Genomic DNA, 21,590 nt, shown 5'->3' on the forward strand with positions numbered 1-21,590 from the left:
TGGAGAGATGGCTCAGCAGTTGGAAGCAATGTCTACTCTTCAAAGGGTTCAATTCCCAGCACCCACATAGTGGCTCACAACCATCTGTAGCTCAGGCCCAGAGCATCTGAGGCCCTCTTCTAGCCTTCTTGGGCACTAGGCACACATGGTGCACAGACATACATGCAAGCAAAATACCCATAAATTTTTCTAAAGGTGATGAGAAGTATACATACCCAGGGTTGCAGAGGGTTCAACACACCTAAATTCAGGAAACATGATGAAAAGCACAACACTGTTGTAAAGCTAGCTGTGAAAATCAGAGTGTGTGAAAGCAGTTTCAAGCAACAAAAACAAAGGCAGTGTGTTTAATGCAAGGAAAAGAAACTCATCAAGCTAGTGTTCTTTGCCAGCAAAAAAAAAAAAACTTTAAAAGAAAATGCTAAGTTAAAAATATTAAGCTGAAAGAATTTGTGACCAGCAGTTCTGTTCTAAAGAAGGACTAAAGGGTGTCCTTCAAACAGATGAAGACACACAAGAAGGTATGTGTCTTCTTTAGGAGAGATAAAGATCACAGTACTGCATGAGTAAACAGATGTAAGCAATACTTGTCTTATTTAATTCCCTTTAAAAGGTAACTATTTAAAGGTAGGTGCAGAAGCAAATTTCTGTAATTCCAGCATCTGGAGGCTAAAGTAGGAGGATCATAAGTTTGAGGTTATCCTGGGGTACAGAATAAAACCTTGTTTCAAAAAGAATAGAAAAGACAACTGTTTAAAGTGAGAAATAACAATGCATTTAAGAGATTACATAAGAAAGTTTTGTTTTTGTTTTTTTGGGGGGGTTGTTTTTGTTTGTTGTTGTTGTTGTTGTTGTTGTTGTTTATGAGACACGGTCTTGATTTGTAGCTCTGGCTGGCCTGGAACTCACCAAAGAAACCTGAATCTCACATGTGCTCTGGACATCATACTCTCAGGTCCACACTCAACAGAAAAGAAAGTCCACAAAAGATATATGCACAGATGTTCACAGCAGCTTTATTTCTAACTAAGGTCAGGCAGTGTTTGGAAGCAGAGTCCCTGTATGAAGGCCTTAAGAGGGCAATGTGAGAGGCCATTGCATGAAGCTGTGACATCTACACCAGGTTGCAGGGAAACTTTCCCCCAGGATGTTGGAGATGCTCAGCTATGGGCATCTGTCAAGGAACATTGCAGGCAGGGATTGGAAACATGTCCAAAAGAGAGATGTATGTTGCAGGCAGAAAGGTGGGTGGGAGGCTATGCCATTTAAGTACTTTAAAGTCCTAGCACCAGACATGGAGCTATAGGATTTACAGTTTTCACTCCTGGGTTTCAGTCTTACTTTGGTCCAATGTTTTCCCACTATACCCCCATTCCTCCCCTTGGGAAGGGTAATACATATTCTGTGTTCTTCTAAGTTAGAACATATATACATATGTTTATATAATGTAGTACTACTTTTTGATTTTGAGATTTAGTTTCAGATGAGACTCCAATGGAGACAGGTTTTTGAGAAATTTATGCCCTCGCCCTACCTCCAACTCACTGTCTTCGCTTTGTGTGTGTGGCTAAAGGTTTGTGATCTCTGTTTCCTGCTCCCATGGACCATGCCTGCTTCTCACTGCTATGCCTTCCTGCCATAGCAAACTTTTATCCCTGTGAAACTAAGCCAGAAAAAATTCTTCATAGATGCCTTGGTCATGTTGTATTATCATAGCAATTGAAAAGTAACTAACACAGCACCCTGAATGAAAATTAGGGCATGATCACTCCAAGGTATGGTTGAGGAGAAGGGTTTTATTGTAGATATGAGGGAGAGTTCAGCCAGAAGCATCTAGAACGGTCCAAACTGAACCAGGCCATGAGGGAGGAGGAGCAAGAAAAGAAAATGAAATATGCCAGTCAGACCAAGAGAAGAGCCAAGGATCAACTATGCCCAGTCATCAGGGCCAAAAGAGGCATTATGACATAGACCCTCAATCATTATTAGCCTTTGTCGATTTGACACAAGTTAGAGTCATCTGTGAAGAGGAAACCCCAACTGAGGAATTGTCACCATCAAATTGGCCTGTAGGCAAGTCTCGGGACCATTTTCTTGATTAATGATTGATGTGAGGACCTACCTCACTATGCATAATGCTACCCCTGGGCAGATGGACCTGTCTTGTATAAGAGCAAAGTGAGCAAGCCATGAAGAGCAAACCAGTAAGCTCCTGCATTGACTGCCTAGAGTATCAAGGGTCTGAAGTCTGTGGTGTGAGCCTGAGTAACCTACAGGGTTCAAAAGTCAAGTTGAGGGATCTGGACAATACCCTGCCTGCATACACTGTCCTAGGAAGCTGGTGATACACGCTCGTTCATGATGTACACAGGGACAGTGGTCAGTGTATCAAACAGTATCCAAAGCCCTTTGGAAGTAAACACAGCACAGGCCGATGGGAATGCTCCTTAGTCAAGAATTGCTCAAGCACTTCCACAGCAATGTGCCTACAGAAGTCACCAGTAAGATAAAACACCATCAACAAGATGAGAGGGCCTGAGATGTTTCCAGAGGACAGGCTGCAGAGTGCTGCCAGACATGGGCCTACGGGACCGGTTGCCAGCACAAACTATCACAATGTTGCTCCAAAGCATCATATTAATCTCTGACCTGAGCCACTTTACAGACACAGAACCTAGAACGAGGGAGTCTAGGCCCCACCTGGAAAAGGAAGGTGAACTCCCACAGTGATTGGATAATGGGTCTAAGTGGCTACAGTCCTGTCACACTTCCAGCAGACCATGTTGGCTTGTTCTGAAGACCACCCATTAGGCCCTTTTCCAGTCTAGGACAGAGAGGGAGATAGAGAGGTCTTCTTCCAGATCCTCATAACTTGCCCCAGAGATATTGTGTTGGTGGTTCACTGCAACATGACCACATCAACACCCACTACATCTGAGGGCTGGCTGCCTGACATAAGTTTCTCCACTGGAAAGTGCTCTTTGTCTCATCAAGAGCAGTCTACGTTCACATAATGGGTGTGAAGTTTGCCTGGTGACATCACTCTTCCAAAATTAATGCAACCTGTTGGTCATGCTCACTGGGCTTGGTGGGCAAGAAGTTACATGCCCTGGAGGGTTTAGCAAAACATACTTCCAAGAGGTGGAAGGCAAGCTCTGAAAAGCTCAGCATTCTCTAGGGGAGCCTGTGGTGATCCCATGGCAGTGGGAAATGTCCTATTTTATTTGAAATGAAGGGTCATTCACAGGCATGGTGATACATACACACCCATAATCTTAGTACTAGGGAGGCTGAGACAGAAGGGTCAAGGTTTCAAGGCCAGCCTACAAGGATAAAAAGCACTACAGAAGGTCATTGTATTTTATTTACTCTGCCCACTTCTAAAAGCCACAAGGCCAGAGGAACTCTAAATTGGATGTAGCCACGCAGCGTGTACAAGCATTCCATTCAGACTTATTTCCTGGACAGAAGGTAATACTAACTTGGAAGAGCTTGGCAGCAAGCCTAGGCTGCAGCACAAATTTCTGTATGTTGGGCTTTTTCATGGGCTGCTGGAGAGAAGGGATATGTACAGAATGAATTAAGGACATGTGTGTCCAATAGGTCACCTGAAAGGGATGTAACTGTGTCTTAGCACACCAGGGACTGGTACTGAAAGAGCAAGGGTTCTTCCAGAATCAAGGTGATGTATCCAGCAAATTTTAAATAGTAAATATAATCCCCCAAAAGGCTTATATGTTAAACAATTGTTTCCAGGTAATGGTTCTGTTTTGGGAGATTCTAGAAACTTTAGGAGGTAGGGCCTATTTGGACAAAGATCAGTGAAGAAGTGTTTTTGAAGGTTACACTTAATTCTATCCTTACTCTGCTTCCTGTTCCCTATGAGGTGAACAGCCTCCCCCTCTACAAGTTACCATCCTCATGATGTTCTGCCCAAGTGCACGGGGAAAAGTAACAAGGCACTCCAAGTTTACTGCAGCCATGGATGGCCCAAGGGTCCTCAGCTACCATCCAAGCTTCATGTGATCCACGGGATGCTGGCTTAGAAGACAGAATACAAGAATTACAGTTACAGGGCTATATAGGATTCCAGGCAGATTTCAAAGGAAGACTTGGGAGGCCTGGTAATGTGTGTCAAGGCCGGAATAGTTTTATGTCAATTTGTCACAAGCTGGAGTCATTTGGGAAGAGGGAACCTCAACTGAGAAAATGCCCTAACAAGATTGACCTATGGGCAAGCCTGTATTGCATTTTCTTATTAGTGATTAGTGTAGGAGGGCCCAGGCCACTGTGAGAGGTGCCACTCTTTTGGCTGGCGGTCCTGGGGTCTATAAGAAAATAGACTGAGAAAGCCTTGGAGAACAAGCCAGTCAGCAGCACTTCTCCATGGCTTCTAAATCAGTCCCTGCCTCTAGGCTCCTGCCCTGACTTCCTTCAACAATAGACTGTAACCTGGAAATGTAAGCAAAATAAACTTTGTCCTACCCAAGTCGCCTGTGCTTGTCATGTCTAATCACAGCGATGGAAAACGTAAAATACCAGCCCAGGAGAAAAGCCATAGGAGCTGTAGGTGGCAACACCACAAAGACAGAACATTTTCAGAGTTCACATCACAATAACATCTGCCCCATTCTGGGACTGTATCTGCAGGATTTAATGTTTGTTTTTCAGGATTTAATGTTTTGGTCTTGCTTCAGTTAAATCCTTCCTTGTCATTTATTTTCCTGTTGACATGGAGATGTTTATCCTATGCAATTGTATTTCAGAAGCGCATAACTTTATTCTTGATATTGTAGAATCTCAAGCTAAAAGTTTGTCTTGAGTCTCAGAAAAGGAACTGAATTTAGCCTGTGTGTGCATAGTATGATGTGCAGTGTGTTTTGCGGGTGAGAGAGAGAGGGAGAGAAAGAGGGTGTGTAATTGTGCGCGTGCACGTGTAGACCAAAGTTCAATATTGAGTATCTTCTCTATAGTTCTCTACTTGATTTTTCTGAAGCAGGATTTCTCACTGAACCTGGAGCTTGCAGTTTCAGGTAGACTAGATGAGCAGTGTGCCCTGGCCTGCCTCTGTCCCTCCCACCAACACTAGGGTTATAGGCATCTCTCGCCATGCCCGGCCTTTACATGAGTACTAGATACCTGAACTCAAGTCCTCATGTTTGCACAGCAAGCACTTTACCCACTGAGCCATCTTCCCAGTTCCAAAGTTAAACTTTTGAGCATCTGGGTGGAGAGAGGAAAGCAGGCAAAGGTCACTGCAACTGGGCCCCCTGTAGTGTTCATCCACAAAGACAGACTCCAAGGCTGAGGTAGAGAAAGATACTTTAAAAGAAAATGGGGGAAACAACAAAGGGAGCCATAGTCAACTGACTAGCTAATGGCAGTCTAGCTCAACCTGGCCGACCCCATTTACCAGTCAGCACAGGCTCACCAGTCACTAGAAGCCAGTGGCTCTCATGAGGCAGGGACATCCAGGTAAGTCACAGGGTCTGAGAAGGGGCCTGGCCGGGCCCAGTAGTCCAATGCTCGTACTCGATAGGAGCCAGAAACCACACCTGTGTCTGCAGACAAAAAGCACATGTTTTCTGAAGCTCCTGAAACCCCAGACCCACCCCACACCATACTGTATAGAAGGAGGTCCAGCAGTACAACCGCCAAGGTTGGGCGCACCTGGGCTGAACACAAAAAGGTTGAAAGTAGACGGCCTCCTGCTGATTGGGGCATACGCTTCACCCTTCTGGGAGAACTGGATCTCATATGTCCACAGGCACCTGGGGAGGGCTGGGTCAGTACTAAAGCTGGGAACCCTGAAGGACTAGATTGGTGGGGTAGGGTGGGCCCACAACCCTCTACTCTTCAACTCCCTTCCTGGTACCGCTAGGGTCCCTGGTTACTCTCAAATTGTGACAGGTCACAGTGAGGGGGGAGCACTGGAGTGATCTCCAGCTCACACAAATGGATCTCTGCAGGTGTGTGCATTGTGTACTGAGCACAGAGGTCCACGGCAATGGAGAAGGGAGATGAATGATCACAAGGGTAATGACATAGGGAAGGATAACCACTCCCACTCACGCACTTGGAGCCCACATGCTCATCTGACCAGACTAGAACCAACTGCCCACGCGTCAGGGGCAGTGCCCGGAGCCGGCTAACCTGTGAGGAGGGAGTAGCTATGAAGGGGTGAGCTAGGGAGCCTCACAGGTGGGGTAGAAAGCCGCCACTTGCCTTCCCTGGTGGCTTCAAGGGTTGTGTGCATACATGCACCAGCAAAAGTGATGGCAAAGAAAGCTTCCTATGTAAAGTCAGGCGGCCTCCAGCAGGGAAGGGACGCGGTGCCTCAACCACTGGGTCCTGGAGACAAGGGAGGGGCATGTGATTGGCAAACCTCCCCACTAACTAAGGAACCCCTTCTCCCCTCCTCCCGACTTGCCCACAAACCTCCACCATGCGCATACGTCGGAACTGCTCTGCAGAGGGGAAGACTGGCTGACCCATCTGCTGCCACTCACTGTAGGGGCTGCAGAGTTGATTGTCTAGGTAGCGTACTACATAGACAAGCCCTGTGAACCCATACACCATGATTTACCTCCCTTGTCTCATCCCTGCTGGGATCCCAACTTCCTTCAGAACCTCACTCACCCAATCCAGGGGGTACCCCGCGAAGGTGAAGAGTCACGGGGATACTGCGGTTGAGGTGTTCATGGGTGTCATCACTAGCGTAGATCAGGACCGTGGTACGCCAGGCCTCCGAGGAGACTTCGGGGCGATGGATGCTGGCCAGGACACCCACTGTGTGATTGCTGTCCAACACAGCCCCAGCCTCTGACACCTCTGCCCAGAGTTGTTCTCCATCTATAGGCCAGGCAGAGGACCGAGGCTGTTGGCTCCCTCATACCCAGCACCTGGCTTCCTACCCTAATGCCTGGCTCCCACCATTTGTGGGAGGCCCTGCCATACTGTTCAGTCCACAGAATGGGAGGAGGGGATGAGGTGGAGATTTGGAAAACCAGCCTAAGAAACCCACCCAGCAGCTGGAGGAAGTATGCTTGTCCCTGCCCAGTATTTCCATGTTCTCTCACTCTGACCCAGCATATGCAGAAGCAGGGTCATTGCTCACCCAGCAGGGCCATCAGCCCCATGACTGTGAGGACTGGCTTTCGCAGGAGCTGCACATGGGGTGGGCGAGTATTGTTGACCTGGAAGCGGGCAGTAAGTGTGCGCTGGGAGAAAGGGTGTGGGTGGTAGCTCAGGAAGGCATTGTCATTGCTCAGGAGCACGTAGCGCATGGAGGAACTGCTATTAGCAAGCAGCAGGTTCTGGTGCTGTGCAATGACCTGTGGACATCAGGGCAGATGAGACGTGTACCTGAGGCCACCTGTACTGTCCCCACCAGCACCACCAGAGGAAGACTTCCCGAGGCTGGATGAGGCTAGATAGCAAGGACCCACCTTCACCACCAAAGCCGCGTAAGTCACATCAGCTCTCCAAGGTTGTGGCAGTGACCAGCCCACCAGAGGGTCTGCCTCGTCATTGTAAATAGGGGTGTCCTTGAACTCAGGGAAGAGCTGCTGGATCTGCTCCACAACTGCTACCTCCTGCTCCAAGATGGAGATGGAGCTGCCTGCACCCTGCAGCCAGCACATACCTCTCAGTTCAGGCTCAACTGAAATCAGGGAGGGAGGGGTGGGGGAATCACATACCTTCTTGTGCAGGGAGATAAAATCCAGACGCACGCCCACCTCGCCAGTGAAGAAGTTGGTTCCATTGGCACAATGACGCAGGAGGCTCCAGCAAAGTGGTGACTTTGGCAGGGGGTGGAAGGAATCCCCAGGGCCACCCAGCCTCAACGTGGGGCTGGCAATACGCAGCCCCTCAGAGCAGGCATCATAGTAATTCAGGAAGCCTAGGGCAAGAGGGATCTTGAGGGTCTGGTGTTGTCGTGCTTCCCTTTCATGCAGCCCACCCAACAGGACCTGGAAAAACGCTGCCCACCTTGTGCGGTCATGGACACATTGTCGAAGTCGTGGTGGTCTGGTTCATTCCAAGTCTCGAAGTTCCACTTGGAAACATGTGTCAGTCCATACCTACCTGCAGAGTGTCTCTGCTGTTACACGCTGGATGCTCTACCCTCAGGTCTGGGGATAGAGCCCACCTGGTGTCTCCTAGGGATTGGGCCCACCCCACCCCCATCAGGTGAATCCCTCACCCATCAGCCATCTCTGGCTGGGGTATAGGAATGTCTGTGGCAGAAAAGACCTTGAAATGGTCTGGGTGATCAGGAAGGAGGGCCTCCCAGGACAGCCCACTGCAGCCCCCCAGGATTTCCCCCTTCTATGCACCAATATATCTCCTGGCCAAGAGAGAAACCAAGTCCTTCCATTCAAACACCTGCTGCTTGTCCTCAAAGTCCGTGAAGTACCCAGAAGGACTGCCCATCAGCTCAAATCCTGAAACACACAGGGTAGCTGCCCCACTATCCAACACACCAAGCCCAGCTGGACTATACCTCATCAGCACCTCAGTCAGTGCTGAGATACCACCACCCACCAGGACACAGAATGACAGACTGTGGGAAAAACAGGGTGGCTACTCACCAGGGAGGAGCTGGTTCTTCATGAGGAGGTCCAGGAAAGCATCTAAGTGGGTGAAGTTGTATATCAGCCCCTGTGTAGATGACTTCCTGTGGAGAGAAGGTCAGTCCTGGAGAGCAGCAGTATTTCTCCACACTCTAGGTGGGAACTAGGGCCACATTTAAACATGTGGGTGTCCCAAGTTCCCAGGAAGATCCAGGCTTTCAGATGGGCCTTCCCTTTGGAAAAGACCAGCACTGTGAAAGTCTACCACAGTGTATACAAGTCTGCACACACTATGTACAAGTGTGTGCCCACAGAACCCCACACTAAGCCTTAAAGACACTGAAAACAGGGTTGGAGAGATGGTTCAGCGGTTAAGAGCACTGCCTGCTCTTCCAAAGGTCCTGAGTTCAGTTCCCAGCAACCACATGGTGGCTCATCCACCTGTAATGAGATCTGGTGCTCTTTTCTGGCCTGCAGGCATACATTCAGACAGAACACTATGTATAGAATAAATAAGGCTTTTATTAAAAAAAGACACTGAAAAGTTGGGGCTATGGAAGCTTCTATCACTCACAATGGAATGTGAACAGGTGTGTGTGTGCGTGAAACCTTCAAGAGATTCAGGTAGGGCTCAGATCAGTCACCACACTGAGATGCGAGGGACAGACAAGTTGTACAGGAAAGGTGTAAAACAGGGATTGGGCAGAGAGGTGAAGAGGCATCTTAAAGACAGCTGATATGGGAACAGGGGACGGAGCAGCAGACGAGCAGAAATTGGTAGGCACCACCTCCATTCTACATACTCTCAGAGACCAAAGCTCCAAACTTAGCCCCACAGTCCCTTACAACATGGATGGACAAGAAAAGAAGGTGGAGGGCTTCCTCAGTCCCATACTGGGCCTCTTCTCATAGGGCTCCGTTTCTGAGAGGAAGAGCCATCAGACAACTGCCTGGACCCATATTAAAATATCACAAGGTTGGCAAAAGGGATATATCAGAGTGAAGGGGAAGATGATCATGGAGAGGAAACCACTCTAAAAAGGTAACATCAAAGATCTGCCAAGCGGTGGCTTGAGCCAGTGATGAGAGTATCTGGGGAACAAGCGAGTACAAAGACCCTTAAGTAGAAGCAAATTAACAGTCAAGCAGTAGAAAGGTACCTCGCTTGCCTGGAGCAGAATAAAGGTACAGATCTGGGAATGGGGTTACATGGGGGCTTGTGACCACATGAAGATGGGACACGACTAAGGCCACATGATTCTGAGCAAAACAGGAGACATGTAAGGTCATGATCAGAGCAAAGCCACGAGGTTCTGGAAAGATCCTGTAGGGTTAATTGAGATGAAAGCAGGAGACGTAAATGGGCATGAAGCAGAAGATGACAGGACAGTGTGTAGACTGAGCGATGTCTACTGTCAGATCTGAGGTGAGCTGTGGGCAATGTGCAGCACAATTGCATGAATTTCAGGACGCTGATGCTTGGGGCTGTCTCTGGCTTACAATTCTGGGGAAGGGATGAAGAGCAGCCCTGAGGACAGAATCTGCAGCTGAGGTAGCTAGAAGGTACCAGCCAACAAGTACAAAGCGTCAGTCCTGCCAGGTTCTTAGGGTGTGCTGAAGACAGTTGCCCCAGAAGTTGTGTAAGACAGCTCATGGGTTTGTCTGAGTGGGATGGTAGGTCAGAGACAGTCTGCACTGTGGGTGGTAGAACCACCTCTACAAGAACCAGCAATTCTAAGCATATCAGTCCATCACTGTACATGGTCACATTGGCCAAGTTCTGGTCCTGCTTCTCCCTGCCTGCCCTCTGTGCTTTTGGACTGGAGCCTCTGCCTACAGCTACAAAACAGACCTGCTTGGTTCTTTCCCTTTCCATCCAATGGTCAAAAACAGTTGCAAATAAATAACAACTAACAAGCACTTGGATAAAGATTAAACACATGTTCCAAAGTCCCAAGTTGTTGGGGTCAGTCAGAAGCTATCAGCAGTTCCCTGTCTTTACAAACCAGGCATAGTACACACTTCATGGGAGCAGGCCTCAGCAACAGGCCTTTTTCTGGGCCAGTATCTAACATCAGAGATGTCCCAAGACTGCAACCCCGTATGGACCACACTGTCTGCCTGGCACACACAAACACACACACACACACACACACACACACACACACACACACACACGTCAGTCTCCACAGTGATGCCAGACCATCCGGCTACCTCCAGGGGCCTCCCATGCCCAAGAAACCCAGGGAACAGTCCTTTGTTCTCACTGTAAATTAGTTCCTTTCTGCTGAAGGGTGGTGGTGTTAAAGAATCCTAAATTGGGGAGGGGGCAAGTCAGTGAGGTGAAGTGTAGGGAAATCTCCATCCCCTGCAGAGCGATCTGTGCCATAGCCCAGCTGGGCTGGGCAGGAAAAGGTGCAGCCACACTAGCAAGGCCACACAAGGGCCCTTTCACGCTGGCCCGCAGCGGCCTCCCGCTAGAGGCGTAGCGCAGGCGCTTGGAGGATGAGGCCACAGCGGCTGGTGAGTGCCTGGGTGAGCGCGGGGGGAACCTGAGCTGGCGGGGAGGCGGAACGCTCCTGCAGAGGAGTGCAGCAGTACCCGGCAGCACCAAGGCCGGTGCACGTAGCAGGCTTGGGGGGGGGCAGGGCTGCGAAGAGAACGCGGTCTATGGATGCCGACTATGAAGGATGCCAAGCGGGATGGGGGTGGTGCGTGCAGAGCGGAAACGCGCTCGGTATCTCTTGGGAAAACCTGCTGAAGCCCCCAGGAAGGTGTGCGCTCGGCCGAGTTTGGTGGAAGAAATTCTGATGTGGTCCTGGAGCCTGTCTGGACATCATTCTCTACTGTTGGGACAGGGTACAATGTTTTCTTCCCAAATAAAATGTATTCAAGATTTAAATGGTGGACTTAGAGATAAAAGAAGGAAATCACTGAGCCGCATAGGACCAAACAGATCTATGGACCCTATACCGTTGTCCTATATGTGTCCAGCAGCAAGCCAAGAAGCCTGAGGCTCAAAGGGCACATTGGGATAGGCCAGTGGGCTTGGTCCCCCGGTGCCTCATTGCAGTACCACCCTGAGTGCACAGCGCTGTAGAGGCAAAGAATAAGTGGGGGAAAGGACTCATGGCAAGGCATGGAAGACATGACTTCATCTACATTTCAACTGGCTGTGGACACTGGCGAGGGGGGGGTGTGGAGGTGGAGGATGGGGGGGTGTATGATGTAAGGCCCAATCCCTCCCACCCAGGGCGGTGGAGATGAGAGGGACCATTCCTATACTGCTTTCTTTGCTTCGAAGGGAAGGTGAATATTCTCACACTCTCCTTCAGCCCAGAACCTCTGTGTTTACAGGTGTATCCATTCCACAACTTCAGCTGTGCCCTTCTCAAAGATGTAGCAACAGCACATTCCCCAGCGGCTCCTCTGTGGGTAACTGGGGAGGTTATCACTTTATGGCACCCTCAGTAGCTATCCCCACCACCACTAGAGGAGCATTTATCTGACAAAAGAGGAGCTGCTCTGACTAGCCCCACCACACCCACTGGATAACTAACTGCTTCTGTAAACCACAGTTCCCAACTACTGTGCAAACAGTGGCTCAGGGCTTGTTGTAAGGGAGAAGGGAGGTCTAGTCCTACAAAGGTAGGGACCCTGGGGCCCTAATAGGTCCTTCCAGGAACAGCAGACCTACTTGGAGAGACAGGACAGAATCCAGGTGAGGAGCGTGAGAGCAAAGGTGGAGAAATACTTAACCCACAGAGCATCCAGCCCTGCCAAGTCTCACAGTCAGGCTTCCCACTCTGCCCATTCCACCCACATCCTATTTTTATTTTACCCACAAGGAGGGCATTGGCCAGGCCCATGGCTGCCAGGAACTGGACAAGGCTTACAGATGTCCCAAAGGAGTGTCCAACCTGTGAACTGGATGGGATTCCAAATTCTTATTATCTCCTGACCTGGAGAAATAGAGTCTCAGGGTCCTAGCTGGTTCTGCAAGACAACTGTTGATCCCAAGCCCCTTCTCAAGACCCTTGGGGATAAGAGGAGCAAAGCATTTGGCTTCACTTCGCCCAGTCCCAAAGCAAACTGCCCACTGTGCTTGGGCTTGTGAAGACTGCAGACCAGCCTAGCTGGGCCTTCCAGCCATAATGAAGGGTGCTATCTCCAGGATGAGAGGGTACCCAGAATACAGCAGCTCACAGAAGAGATCAAGACCTGTTACACAAAACTACTTACTCTCAAGCACATGTGAGAGCCTCATTGCTCACTACAAGATGTGGATCTGAGGTTCTGACCAATCTTACAAAAAGAACTTGGAGGCATACCTCAAGTCTGAGGACACTGATTAGTTATGCTTATGTTAAGGGACCATTTATCTCTAGGCTATCCTTACAACGCAAATCCCACGTCCTACAGAGGTACATGGGGGCCAAGTACCTCACAATGATCACAGGTGGTCAAGGGTGGCAAGAACTGAGGCCAATCCAGGATCCCTGTTGCAAAGGGAAGAACACACCTAACTTGATGTTGGCAGTCCTTGGGCTATGCACAACACAGGCATGTGTTCATTCACACAAGTGTGTACACACACAGCAGTAGCTGCACACAGGGACACGGAACAGATTCTGAGCTTTAGCTTGCCCCAGCTAGAACACGTTCCATGAAGGTGGAGAGAAGATAACCAGTATCTGGGTAGGTGGAGTCAGCTGTACATGACCCCATAACCTCATAGCTGAAGTGTTTCAACTCAGCTCCTCTGGGGCCTCACACTCAAACATTCTGCCTCACTGCTCCTGTCCCCACCTCCTCTCCCTCTTAACAAGACAGAAGCTGTTGCACCTGGAGCACCCACCCCTCTGCAAAGGGGAGATTATCAGAAGCCCACATAACCATAATTATTTGTGAGCCTCTGATTATAGTACAACTTGCCGAATTAGCTCACCGGATTAGACGCTCAGGTAACACTCATTTGACGGGGGAAACCCATGACTCAGCTATTTGGGGGGTAAATAATTTAACAGCAAGCCCAGCAGAGTATTCCCACAGGTCAGTCTCAGAGGTGCCTGCCAACGTTGTTCTCCGCCTGCTATCAGAAGACAGAGTGATTGAAGGTTCAGCCCACTGCAGCCCCTGGATACTGCAAAGCCTACAGAGTCCGCCAAGTATCCCAGGTAAGAACTGTTGTACCCATACAACAGGCCCCAAAAGATGTGGTTTACTGGGCAGAGACAGGAACCTAGACTGCCATTTCTCTGGGGATTGCTCAGATACAAGGAAGGTGATACTTACAAACCTTCCTCCATAAACATGAGCCCCTAAAGACTTGGGGTGAGATTCAGAGTGCTCAGTGGCTCTTGTGTATCATTGTTTTTGTAATATTCCTCAAGAGCTAGGACGCCTGATAGACCACCACCCTAGCAACGAAGCTGCTGCCCTAGTACTCAGGTCAGGCACAATGGGCTCCAACAGCCACCACCATGTCCTGAGTTCCAAGAGAACAGGGAGTGTTTGATTAATATTACAAACAAGTACTTTGGAACCAGTAAACATGACCCAAGACCAACATGTGGTCAGTATGGCCTGAGAACTCTTCAGTACTAAGGCAAGGTCAGAAGGGGATAGGACAGCTAGGCCAAAGGTGGACATTTGTGGACCAGTGTGTTTGTTTAGTAGAGTTGAACCTCTTCTCAGAGGCTCCGCACTCAGAGTTAGGGGCACACTATTTCAGAATACACTGGTGACTGGTGAGACGCCCTCTAAATTCACGGGGAAGGGTGTCATAGACCAGGGGCCCTAGCACACAAAATATACAAGGCTTTCTGCCAACCTCCAGGCCCATGGTGTTCACAGGAGAACTCCTGTGGAAATGGGGTGGCTGGCAAAGCCCCTTGCCAGATCAGATGGATGGGAAGTGGCTTAGAGCTCAAGCTCAGTCAAGCGTGCATCTGCCTCCATTGTCACTGGCTTGGGTGTACGTGGGCCTAGTCCAGCCCTCGTCTCAGTGGGTGACCTTCAGAACCCTCTAGGTGGACTTAATATAGAGGCTGAATTAGGTGGACCACAGGGCACAGCTGGGGCTGAGGCTGGGTAGAATGACTCCCTGAAACACGTTGCTGTCGTGAGCGCTCTTGTCATAAAACTAACTTTTGGAGCTCAAGACCTTACACCCATCCACACAGAAGAACAAGCGCTTGACAGAAGCACAACCTCTGATGTTTGGGTGGACAAATACGCTCTGTGAAGCTGGCTCCTGGACTCCAAGAGCTTAGACTCCTAACCATGCCCATTCTCCCCATTCTCCCTCACAGGTTGGCCAACGAGCGTGGTGGGACAGGATGGATCCTTCTCCCGAGCCCCAAGAGAAGGGTGGGACACTGGTGCTGATCCGACGACAGCCTCCTGTGTCCCAGGGTTTGCTGGAAACACTGAAGGCCAGGTTGAAGCAGAGCTGCATCTGCAGTATACCATGTGCTCAGGCTCTGGTGCAGAATTTGTTCCCTGTCCTGCACTGGCTGCGTCAGTACCGCCCTAAAGAGTACCTGGCAGGTGATGTTATGTCTGGGTTGGTCATTGGCATTATCCTGGTGCCACAAGCCATAGCCTACTCACTGCTGGCTGGGCTGCAGCCCATCTATAGCCTCTATACCTCCTTCTTTGCCAACCTTATCTACTTCCTCATGGGCACCTCACGCCATGTTAATGTGGGCATCTTTAGCCTGTTGTGCCTCATGGTGGGTCAGGTGGTAGACCGAGAACTCCAGTTGGCTGGTTTTGACCCCTCCCAGGATTCTCTGGGGCCTAGAAACAATGGCAGCACACTCAACAACGCAACCACAACACTGGTGCTTGGGCTACAGGACTGTGGACGGGACTGCTACGCCATTCGAATCGCCACTGCCCTCACTCTGGTGACTGGCCTTTATCAGGTAAGGAGTTAGCTGCATAGCAAGCAGGCCGGCTGACTTGGCTTCTTAGAGCACCTACAGGTGCTTGTCACTACCATCAGGAAAAGTCTAGAAACAGAAGAATCCTTCAGGCTCAGAGAGAAACAGCACAGCAAGAGGAGAGGTGGAGCCCAGGCCTAGGTACCAGAGGGGCTTAAGTCACAGAATGGAGAGATATGTAGGGCTGGACTGGCCAGCTGTAGTCTGAGTGGGGCCACTGGGCCAAATATGGTCATGGCTCAGAAAAGCTAGATTACAGCCCCAATGTCCACCTTGGCTTCCTGACACAAACAGGACCTAAGAATTGAGATGCATTCCCCTGGCTCCCCACCAGGATCTTTTCTGCTGATCCTATCTTCTCTATTCCTCCTGTCTGTTCCATGGCTGCCCAGAAGGGAGCTGGGTGGAAGGAGCTGTGTGTTGCATACAAGGCACAGGGGAAGGGTCTGCCTACAGCCCTGATTCTGAAACAAAACCAATTTCTGCACGTGTGCGAGTATGAGAAGTGAACATCCACAGCCAACTGCAACATGTATGTGTTATCTCCCTGTATCTTCTGGCCCACTGTGCATGTGGAAACAGCAGGAGCCCACTCAGGAGAGTAAGCAAGGGAAGACGCCAGGCTCTGTGCTGTAATCCCTACCCTGTGTTATACCGATGCTGGCTCCTGCCTCATGACCTACCAAACATGACCTGTACTCCATCTACAGGTCCTCATGGGTGTCCTCCGGCTGGGCTGCGTGTCTACCTACCTCTCACAACCACTGCTCGACGGTTTTGCTATGGGAGCCTCTGTGACCATCTTGACCTCTCAGGCTAAACACCTGCTGGGTGTGCGGATCCCTCGGCACCAGGGCCTAGGCATGGTGATCCGCACATGGCTCAGCTTGCTGCAGAGTGTGGGACAGGCCAATATATGTGACGTGGTCACCAGTGCCGTGTGCCTGGGAGTGCTGATAGCGGCTAAGGAGCTCTCAGACCGCTACCGACACCGTCTGAAAGTGCCAGTACCCACAGAGCTGCTAGTCATTGTGGTGGCCACACTTGTATCCCACTTTGGACAGCTCCACTCACGGTTTGGCTCGAGTGTGGCCGGCAACATTCCTACTGGTTTTGTAGCCCCACAGGTACCAGACCCTAAGATAATGTGGCGTGTGGCCCTGGATGCTGTGTCCCTAGCCCTTGTGGGCTCAGCCTTCTCCATCTCATTGGCAGAGATGTTTGCTCGTAGTCATGGCTACGCTGTTCACGCCAACCAAGAGCTTCTAGCCGTGGGCTGCTGCAATGTGCTGCCTGCCTTCTTCCATTGTTTTGCCACCAGTGCTGCTCTGTCCAAAACCCTGGTGAAGACAGCCATTGGCTGCCAGACCCAGCTGTCCAGTGTGGTCAGTGCTGCTGTGGTGTTGCTGGTGCTGCTGGTGCTGGCTCCACTGTTTCATGATTTGCAGCGGTGTGTGCTGGCTTGTATCATTGTTGTCAGCCTGCGTGGGGCGCTGCGCAAGGTTAAGGATCTCCCACAGCTTTGGCGGCTAAGCCCTGCTGATGCACTGGTCTGGGTGGCTACTGCAGCCACCTGTGTGCTCGTCAGCACCGAGGCTGGACTTCTAGCTGGGGTGTTCTTCTCACTGCTCAGCCTGGCAGGCCGCACACAGCGTCCACGGGCTGCCCTTCTTGCTCGAATTGGAGACTCAACCTTCTATGAGGATGCTGCCGAGTTTGAGGGCCTCCTGCCCCCACCTGAGGTGCGAGTGTTCCGTTTCACAGGCCCACTCTACTATGCCAACAAGGATTTCTTCCTGCGGTCACTCTACAGTCTCACAGGGCTGGATGCAGGGCACTCAGCCACCAGGAAGAAAAAGGGCCCAGAGGTGGGTATCAGTGACAGCAGTCTTGCTGATGGCAAGGATATGGGTTCAGTGAGCAGCGGGACCGGGCTGGTGGTACCCCTGGCATTCGGTTTCCACACAGTGGTCATTGACTGTGCACCACTGCTGTTCCTGGATGTGGCTGGCATGGCCACACTGAAGGACCTGCACAGAGACTACAGGGCCCTGGACATCACCCTGCTTCTGGCTTGCTGCAGTCCCTCAGTGAGGGACACGTTGAAGAAAGGGGGCTTCCTTGGGGAAGACCAGGGAGCTGAGGATGAGCTCCTGTTCCCCAGTGTACACAGTGCCGTGGAGGCTGCACGAGCCCGCCGTGAGGAGCTGGCGGCTGCTGACTCTGCTTTTTAGCAGGACCGAGACCCATGTCCACAAGCCAGTACTGACCTCCTTGGTAGGAGTGCTATGAAGACTGGAGTCATTAGAGAGATATACCCTTGGACCACCTCTAACCTGGAAAAGTCAGGGAACTCCAACTAAGAAAGGAACACATTCAAGAATTCCAAACATTCAGTAATTGAGCCACTCTACATCTGAGACCATTGCTGCCCCCTGGTGGCTGCACCCACACACATGACCCCTCAGCCAAAGCAGTGCCCAGTTTAACAATAGTCTGTGTTACCATCTTATCTGAAACAGAGTCCTGCAAATTATGCGGTCTCTAAGATGCCAAAAGGACACATTCCCTCCCCCTGCACCACCAGGTATCAGATATGAGCTGAACACATGGCCGAAAGGCCTTCTCATGCCCAGTGATCATCTTGATTGGGCCCTTGCGAAGGCAGTCACCTGCTCCAGAGCAGATGCTCCAGTGTCACGGTCTAAGATGATGTGACACCTGACCTTCAGGCATGATGTCTCTATACAGCTTATACTGGTGACCACAACGTGGCCCATGTATGGTACAAAGTCAGGCACAGTAGAAACACCAACCCCATTCTGTACCTCTAAGAAATCCTCAGACGGAAACCACCTGTGCTCCATCCAAGGGCTACCTTTGGCATAGCCAAGCAGACCTTCCCCTCCTCTTCTGCCCAACAGGATGCTCTAACAGGAAGTACAGTCCCAGCCCCGACCGTGCCCTACCCACAGTCCAGCACTGTGCTCCACAGCTTTCTGGGCTCCGCATCTCTGTAAGACAAGCTCTGACCAGCAACTCCCAGGGCACCCACCTCAGTATCACCCACCTGGCTGTGATGAGATCCAGCAGCCAGTGTATCCGGACCTGCTCGATGCCACTGTGAGGCACAGCACCGATGTAGGCAAGGTTCAGTTGCTGGTCCCAACTAAGGTCGAACCGGTCAGCCTGGTCATGAGGCAGTGGGGGGCTGGGGACAGGACAAAGAAGTGAAGTGTTTGTCCCAAGCAGGGGCTTACAGCAGACCAGGTTCTACACATTTAATACCTGACTGACAGGCCCTTGCAGAGGAGCAGTGTGTGTCTCCACATTGTACGATAAAGAAGCCCTTTCACCAGAAATGTTCTACAGTCTTGTCTTGGGGTGGGGGGTGTCGGGGAGCTTCAACAAGACACAGTACCACATTCTAATAGGACATCTGCCTGCCATAGAAGAGGTTCTGCAAATTCCTGGAGAGACTTGGAGGCATTGAGAAACCAGGTCTGGCCCAACACTCGAGGTCAGGTCTTGGTACTTTGGGAGAGCCCTTGGTTCTGCCGAAGTACTAATTATGAGCCTATAGCTTGAGTACCGTGCTCTTGATCCCGGGGGTTAGGGTGGGGGGCATTTAGGGAGGCTGTGGCACTTGGGAGAGCCACTAAAGTAGAAAACCCATGCCACACCCTGAAGGAATTTGATCTTCACTCCTGAGTGTCCAGGAATGATGGGCAGCGAGCCCAAAGGTGTGATGAGAGAAACCCAAAGAACAGAGCAAGGGCTTTCCTAGACTTGGCAAGAGCGTGCGGTGGGCCTCACCAGAAGCCGGTGCTCCTCCAAAAGGGCAGCAGAGGCCTCAGCGGGCGGGCTGCATCCACACGCACCAGGTATGGGGTCTCAGCCAGAGTCAAGGGCGCGGCCAAGAGCACAGCTAGAAACGCCAGCTTAACGGAGGCGAGGGGGCGCATGGCTAAGGTATCCAGGCGCCCCCGATCTGCAAGCCTTTAGGTCCCGGTAGCAGCGGTTCCGCCTCCGGGTAGAACCCACGTGACCGCTCCCCAGGCAGGGGCAGGCAGAACACAACACGCGCCGCCTCTTCCCCTGGCGAGTTCCGCCCAGGTTGCTGCGTCTCAGACGCTCCAATCTCCGAACGACCACTGGCAGAACACTGGCCTTGGGTGTCTCGGTGAGGCCATTATTCCTGGTGATGCCAGGAAAGGTCTCTCGGGAGGCCTACGAGAAGTTTGAAAAGCACTTTCAGTATCGTGAGGAGTGAAGGTGGAAAGCTGTACCAGAAGATGGCGCTGCGGAACTTTTCCAAGGATTGGGTTTGGCGAGAAAGTCAAGGGTATTTCAGAGCTTTGGCAGAGCGGATCTATGCTTTTTCCTGAAATGGAGCTGCTGTAAGAAAAACAGGCATGGTCAGATACGCTTCAGAAGCCAAGTGGCCACTTCTAGTGGACAGTCAAAGGTCAATCCTAGATGTCTGGGAAAGGCGAGGTCAATAGCCGTTTAGATTTGAACTGTGCACACAGGCTGAGTGGGATATTAGCAATGGTGAAACAGAATCAACTAGGGTCTAACGACCCCTGTTCCTGGCACTCCTCGTAGCACATGCCTTTAACTTCTATGGTTCCCTCAACAATAAAAGCAATCACGTTTCATGATCCCGTGAAAAACCCCTTTCTCATGTAGTCCTTCCCTGACACCAACAGTAACAGACCATTCCTAAAGTCAAACAACTAGTATTTGTAGTTCCTTAGATTGGTGATTTTAAGTCTTCGGTCCTCAGGACAGCTGGTGAAGGGAAGGTTTCTGGGTGGAGAAATGAAAGCTCTTATGTCATAACCCTTATTCAAGGATCAGAAAGTCAAGAGCCCATGTGGCATTTCTTCAGTGACTGAATACAAAGCTCAGTCATAGATGACGCCTGGATGCTACCTGGTAGGACATTCTGTTCTGTATGAAGAATGAGGTACTCTTCCTCTGAATTAGTGAGTTTATTAAGTACAAAGCAAGCAAAAGTAAGATAGTGAATATCAAGTAGTGAATAGAAGCAGCAGATAGCAAGGCATCAATGTTGGTCATTCACAACACCCAACAGAAATGATTGGGATAGCCTGAGCTACAGATGCCAAAAAAAAAGGTGGTGGGGGATAAAGATAAAAAAATTCCACGAATGCACAGAAATGTTCTAGGAACAATGCAGAGATAGAAAATACTCCAGATGGCGCACGCCTTTAATCCCAGCACTTGGGAGGCAGAGGCAGGCTGATCTCTGTGAGTTCGAGACCAGCCTGATCTACAAGAGCTAGTTCCAGGACAGGCTCCAAAACCACAGAGAAACCCTGTCTCGAAAAACCAAAAAAAAAAAAAAATACTCCAGAGAAAACTGCCAATATGCAATATGGTGAGTGGATCGTTTTCAATAACCTAAAAGCTGAAGTAACAGGAAAGGGTCCAGGCTGAAACTAAAGAGAGAGACAGTAGTGGGAGCGAAGCTGTTTCAGACTAAGCTTCCTTAGAACAAGCAGTGATGGCAGGATCCTTGGGGTCACGGCTTGGGAAACAGTTTCTCTGATGGTGAGACAGGCATTTACAGCTGGAGAATTTCAGTGATGGAAGCAGCAGCCAAGAAGCTGTGAAGTCGGAACAGTCTTATGAGGATTGTGGGACGGAAGCTGAGGATCAGGTTCCGTACATTAGACAGCTATACCCTGAAAGTGAGGGTGAGACAGAAACTGAACTACCCTCACAGGAACTGAAATTCAAATCTCAAGCCCTGAGTGAGTGAAGGTAGGTATACGCCATCCGACAGAAGAACACGCTCCCTCCACTCCAGGAAGCTCAAGCTAATGAATCATCAGTGGGTTATTAATTGATGCTGGAATGGATCCTGGGTCAGAAAAAGATGATCAATCACACAGAGCAGACGGGGAAATTTTTAACCTGAAAATGTACTAAAATTCTATCAATAACACATCCAAGGTGGATAAATGACTGGACTGCGTCACGGTGGGAATGGAGATGCACTTGTTCCTTTCCTATTTTAGCTGACATGTCTGGG

General features: G+C 50.3%; 2 protein-coding genes across 5 annotated transcripts; one reads left to right on the plus strand and one right to left on the minus strand.

Annotated features, from left to right (window-relative positions):
- Positions 1-989: 989 nt before the first annotated feature.
- Idua (alpha-L-iduronidase) lies at positions 990-19,572 on the minus strand. 4 transcript variants are annotated; one of them, XM_075942871.1, is made up of 15 exons: positions 19,343-19,572; positions 18,597-18,737; positions 8,595-8,680; positions 8,340-8,447; positions 7,993-8,088; positions 7,701-7,903; positions 7,449-7,628; positions 7,118-7,334; positions 6,640-6,852; positions 6,439-6,560; positions 6,226-6,351; positions 6,077-6,153; positions 5,671-5,771; positions 5,432-5,561; positions 990-5,322 (listed from the first exon to the last, which is right to left on the minus strand). In XM_075942871.1, the coding sequence occupies exons 1-14, from the start codon at positions 19,489-19,491 to the stop codon at positions 5,455-5,457; spliced, it is 1,926 nt and encodes a 641-aa protein (XP_075798986.1). In that variant the 5' UTR covers positions 19,492-19,572; the 3' UTR covers positions 990-5,322; positions 5,432-5,454. The 4 variants fall into 4 exon arrangements, with proteins under 4 accessions (XP_075798986.1, XP_075798985.1, XP_075798988.1 ...); XM_075942870.1 differs by having other exon boundaries at positions 5,307-5,561; XM_075942873.1 differs by having other exon boundaries at positions 5,307-5,561; positions 7,449-7,595; positions 19,343-19,564.
- Slc26a1 (solute carrier family 26 member 1) lies at positions 11,056-18,602 on the plus strand. The gene is made up of 4 exons (XM_075942869.1): positions 11,056-11,099; positions 13,629-13,753; positions 14,891-15,508; positions 16,237-18,602. Exons 3-4 carry the CDS (start codon positions 14,918-14,920, stop codon positions 17,758-17,760), a joined length of 2,115 nt encoding a protein of 704 aa, XP_075798984.1. The 5' UTR covers positions 11,056-11,099; positions 13,629-13,753; positions 14,891-14,917; the 3' UTR covers positions 17,761-18,602.
- Positions 19,573-21,590: the final 2,018 nt, after the last annotated feature.

This window comes from Microtus pennsylvanicus, chromosome 12 (assembly GCF_037038515.1).
Source record: "Microtus pennsylvanicus isolate mMicPen1 chromosome 12, mMicPen1.hap1, whole genome shotgun sequence".
NCBI lineage: Eukaryota > Metazoa > Chordata > Mammalia > Rodentia > Cricetidae > Microtus > Microtus pennsylvanicus.

Bases quoted from the DNA above. Each gene is read 5' to 3' on its own strand.
- Slc26a1 (XM_075942869.1), top strand. From the start codon at position 14,918: ATGGATCCTTCTCCCGAGCCCCAAGAGAAGGGTGGGACACTGGTGCTG. The intron at 15,509-16,236 runs GTAAGGAGTTAG...CTCCATCTACAG, and splicing joins TGGTGACTGGCCTTTATCAG to GTCCTCATGGGTGTCCTCCG.
- Idua (XM_075942871.1), bottom strand. From the start codon at position 19,491: ATGCGCCCCCTCGCCTCCGTTAAGCTGGCGTTTCTAGCTGTGCTCTTG. The intron at 6,853-7,117 runs GTGAGCAATGAC...CCTGGCCTATAG, and splicing joins GGGGCTGATGGCCCTGCTGG to ATGGAGAACAACTCTGGGCA. The intron at 6,154-6,225 runs GCAAGTGGCGGC...CCCTCCTCACAG, and splicing joins CCTTGAAGCCACCAGGGAAG to GTTAGCCGGCTCCGGGCACT.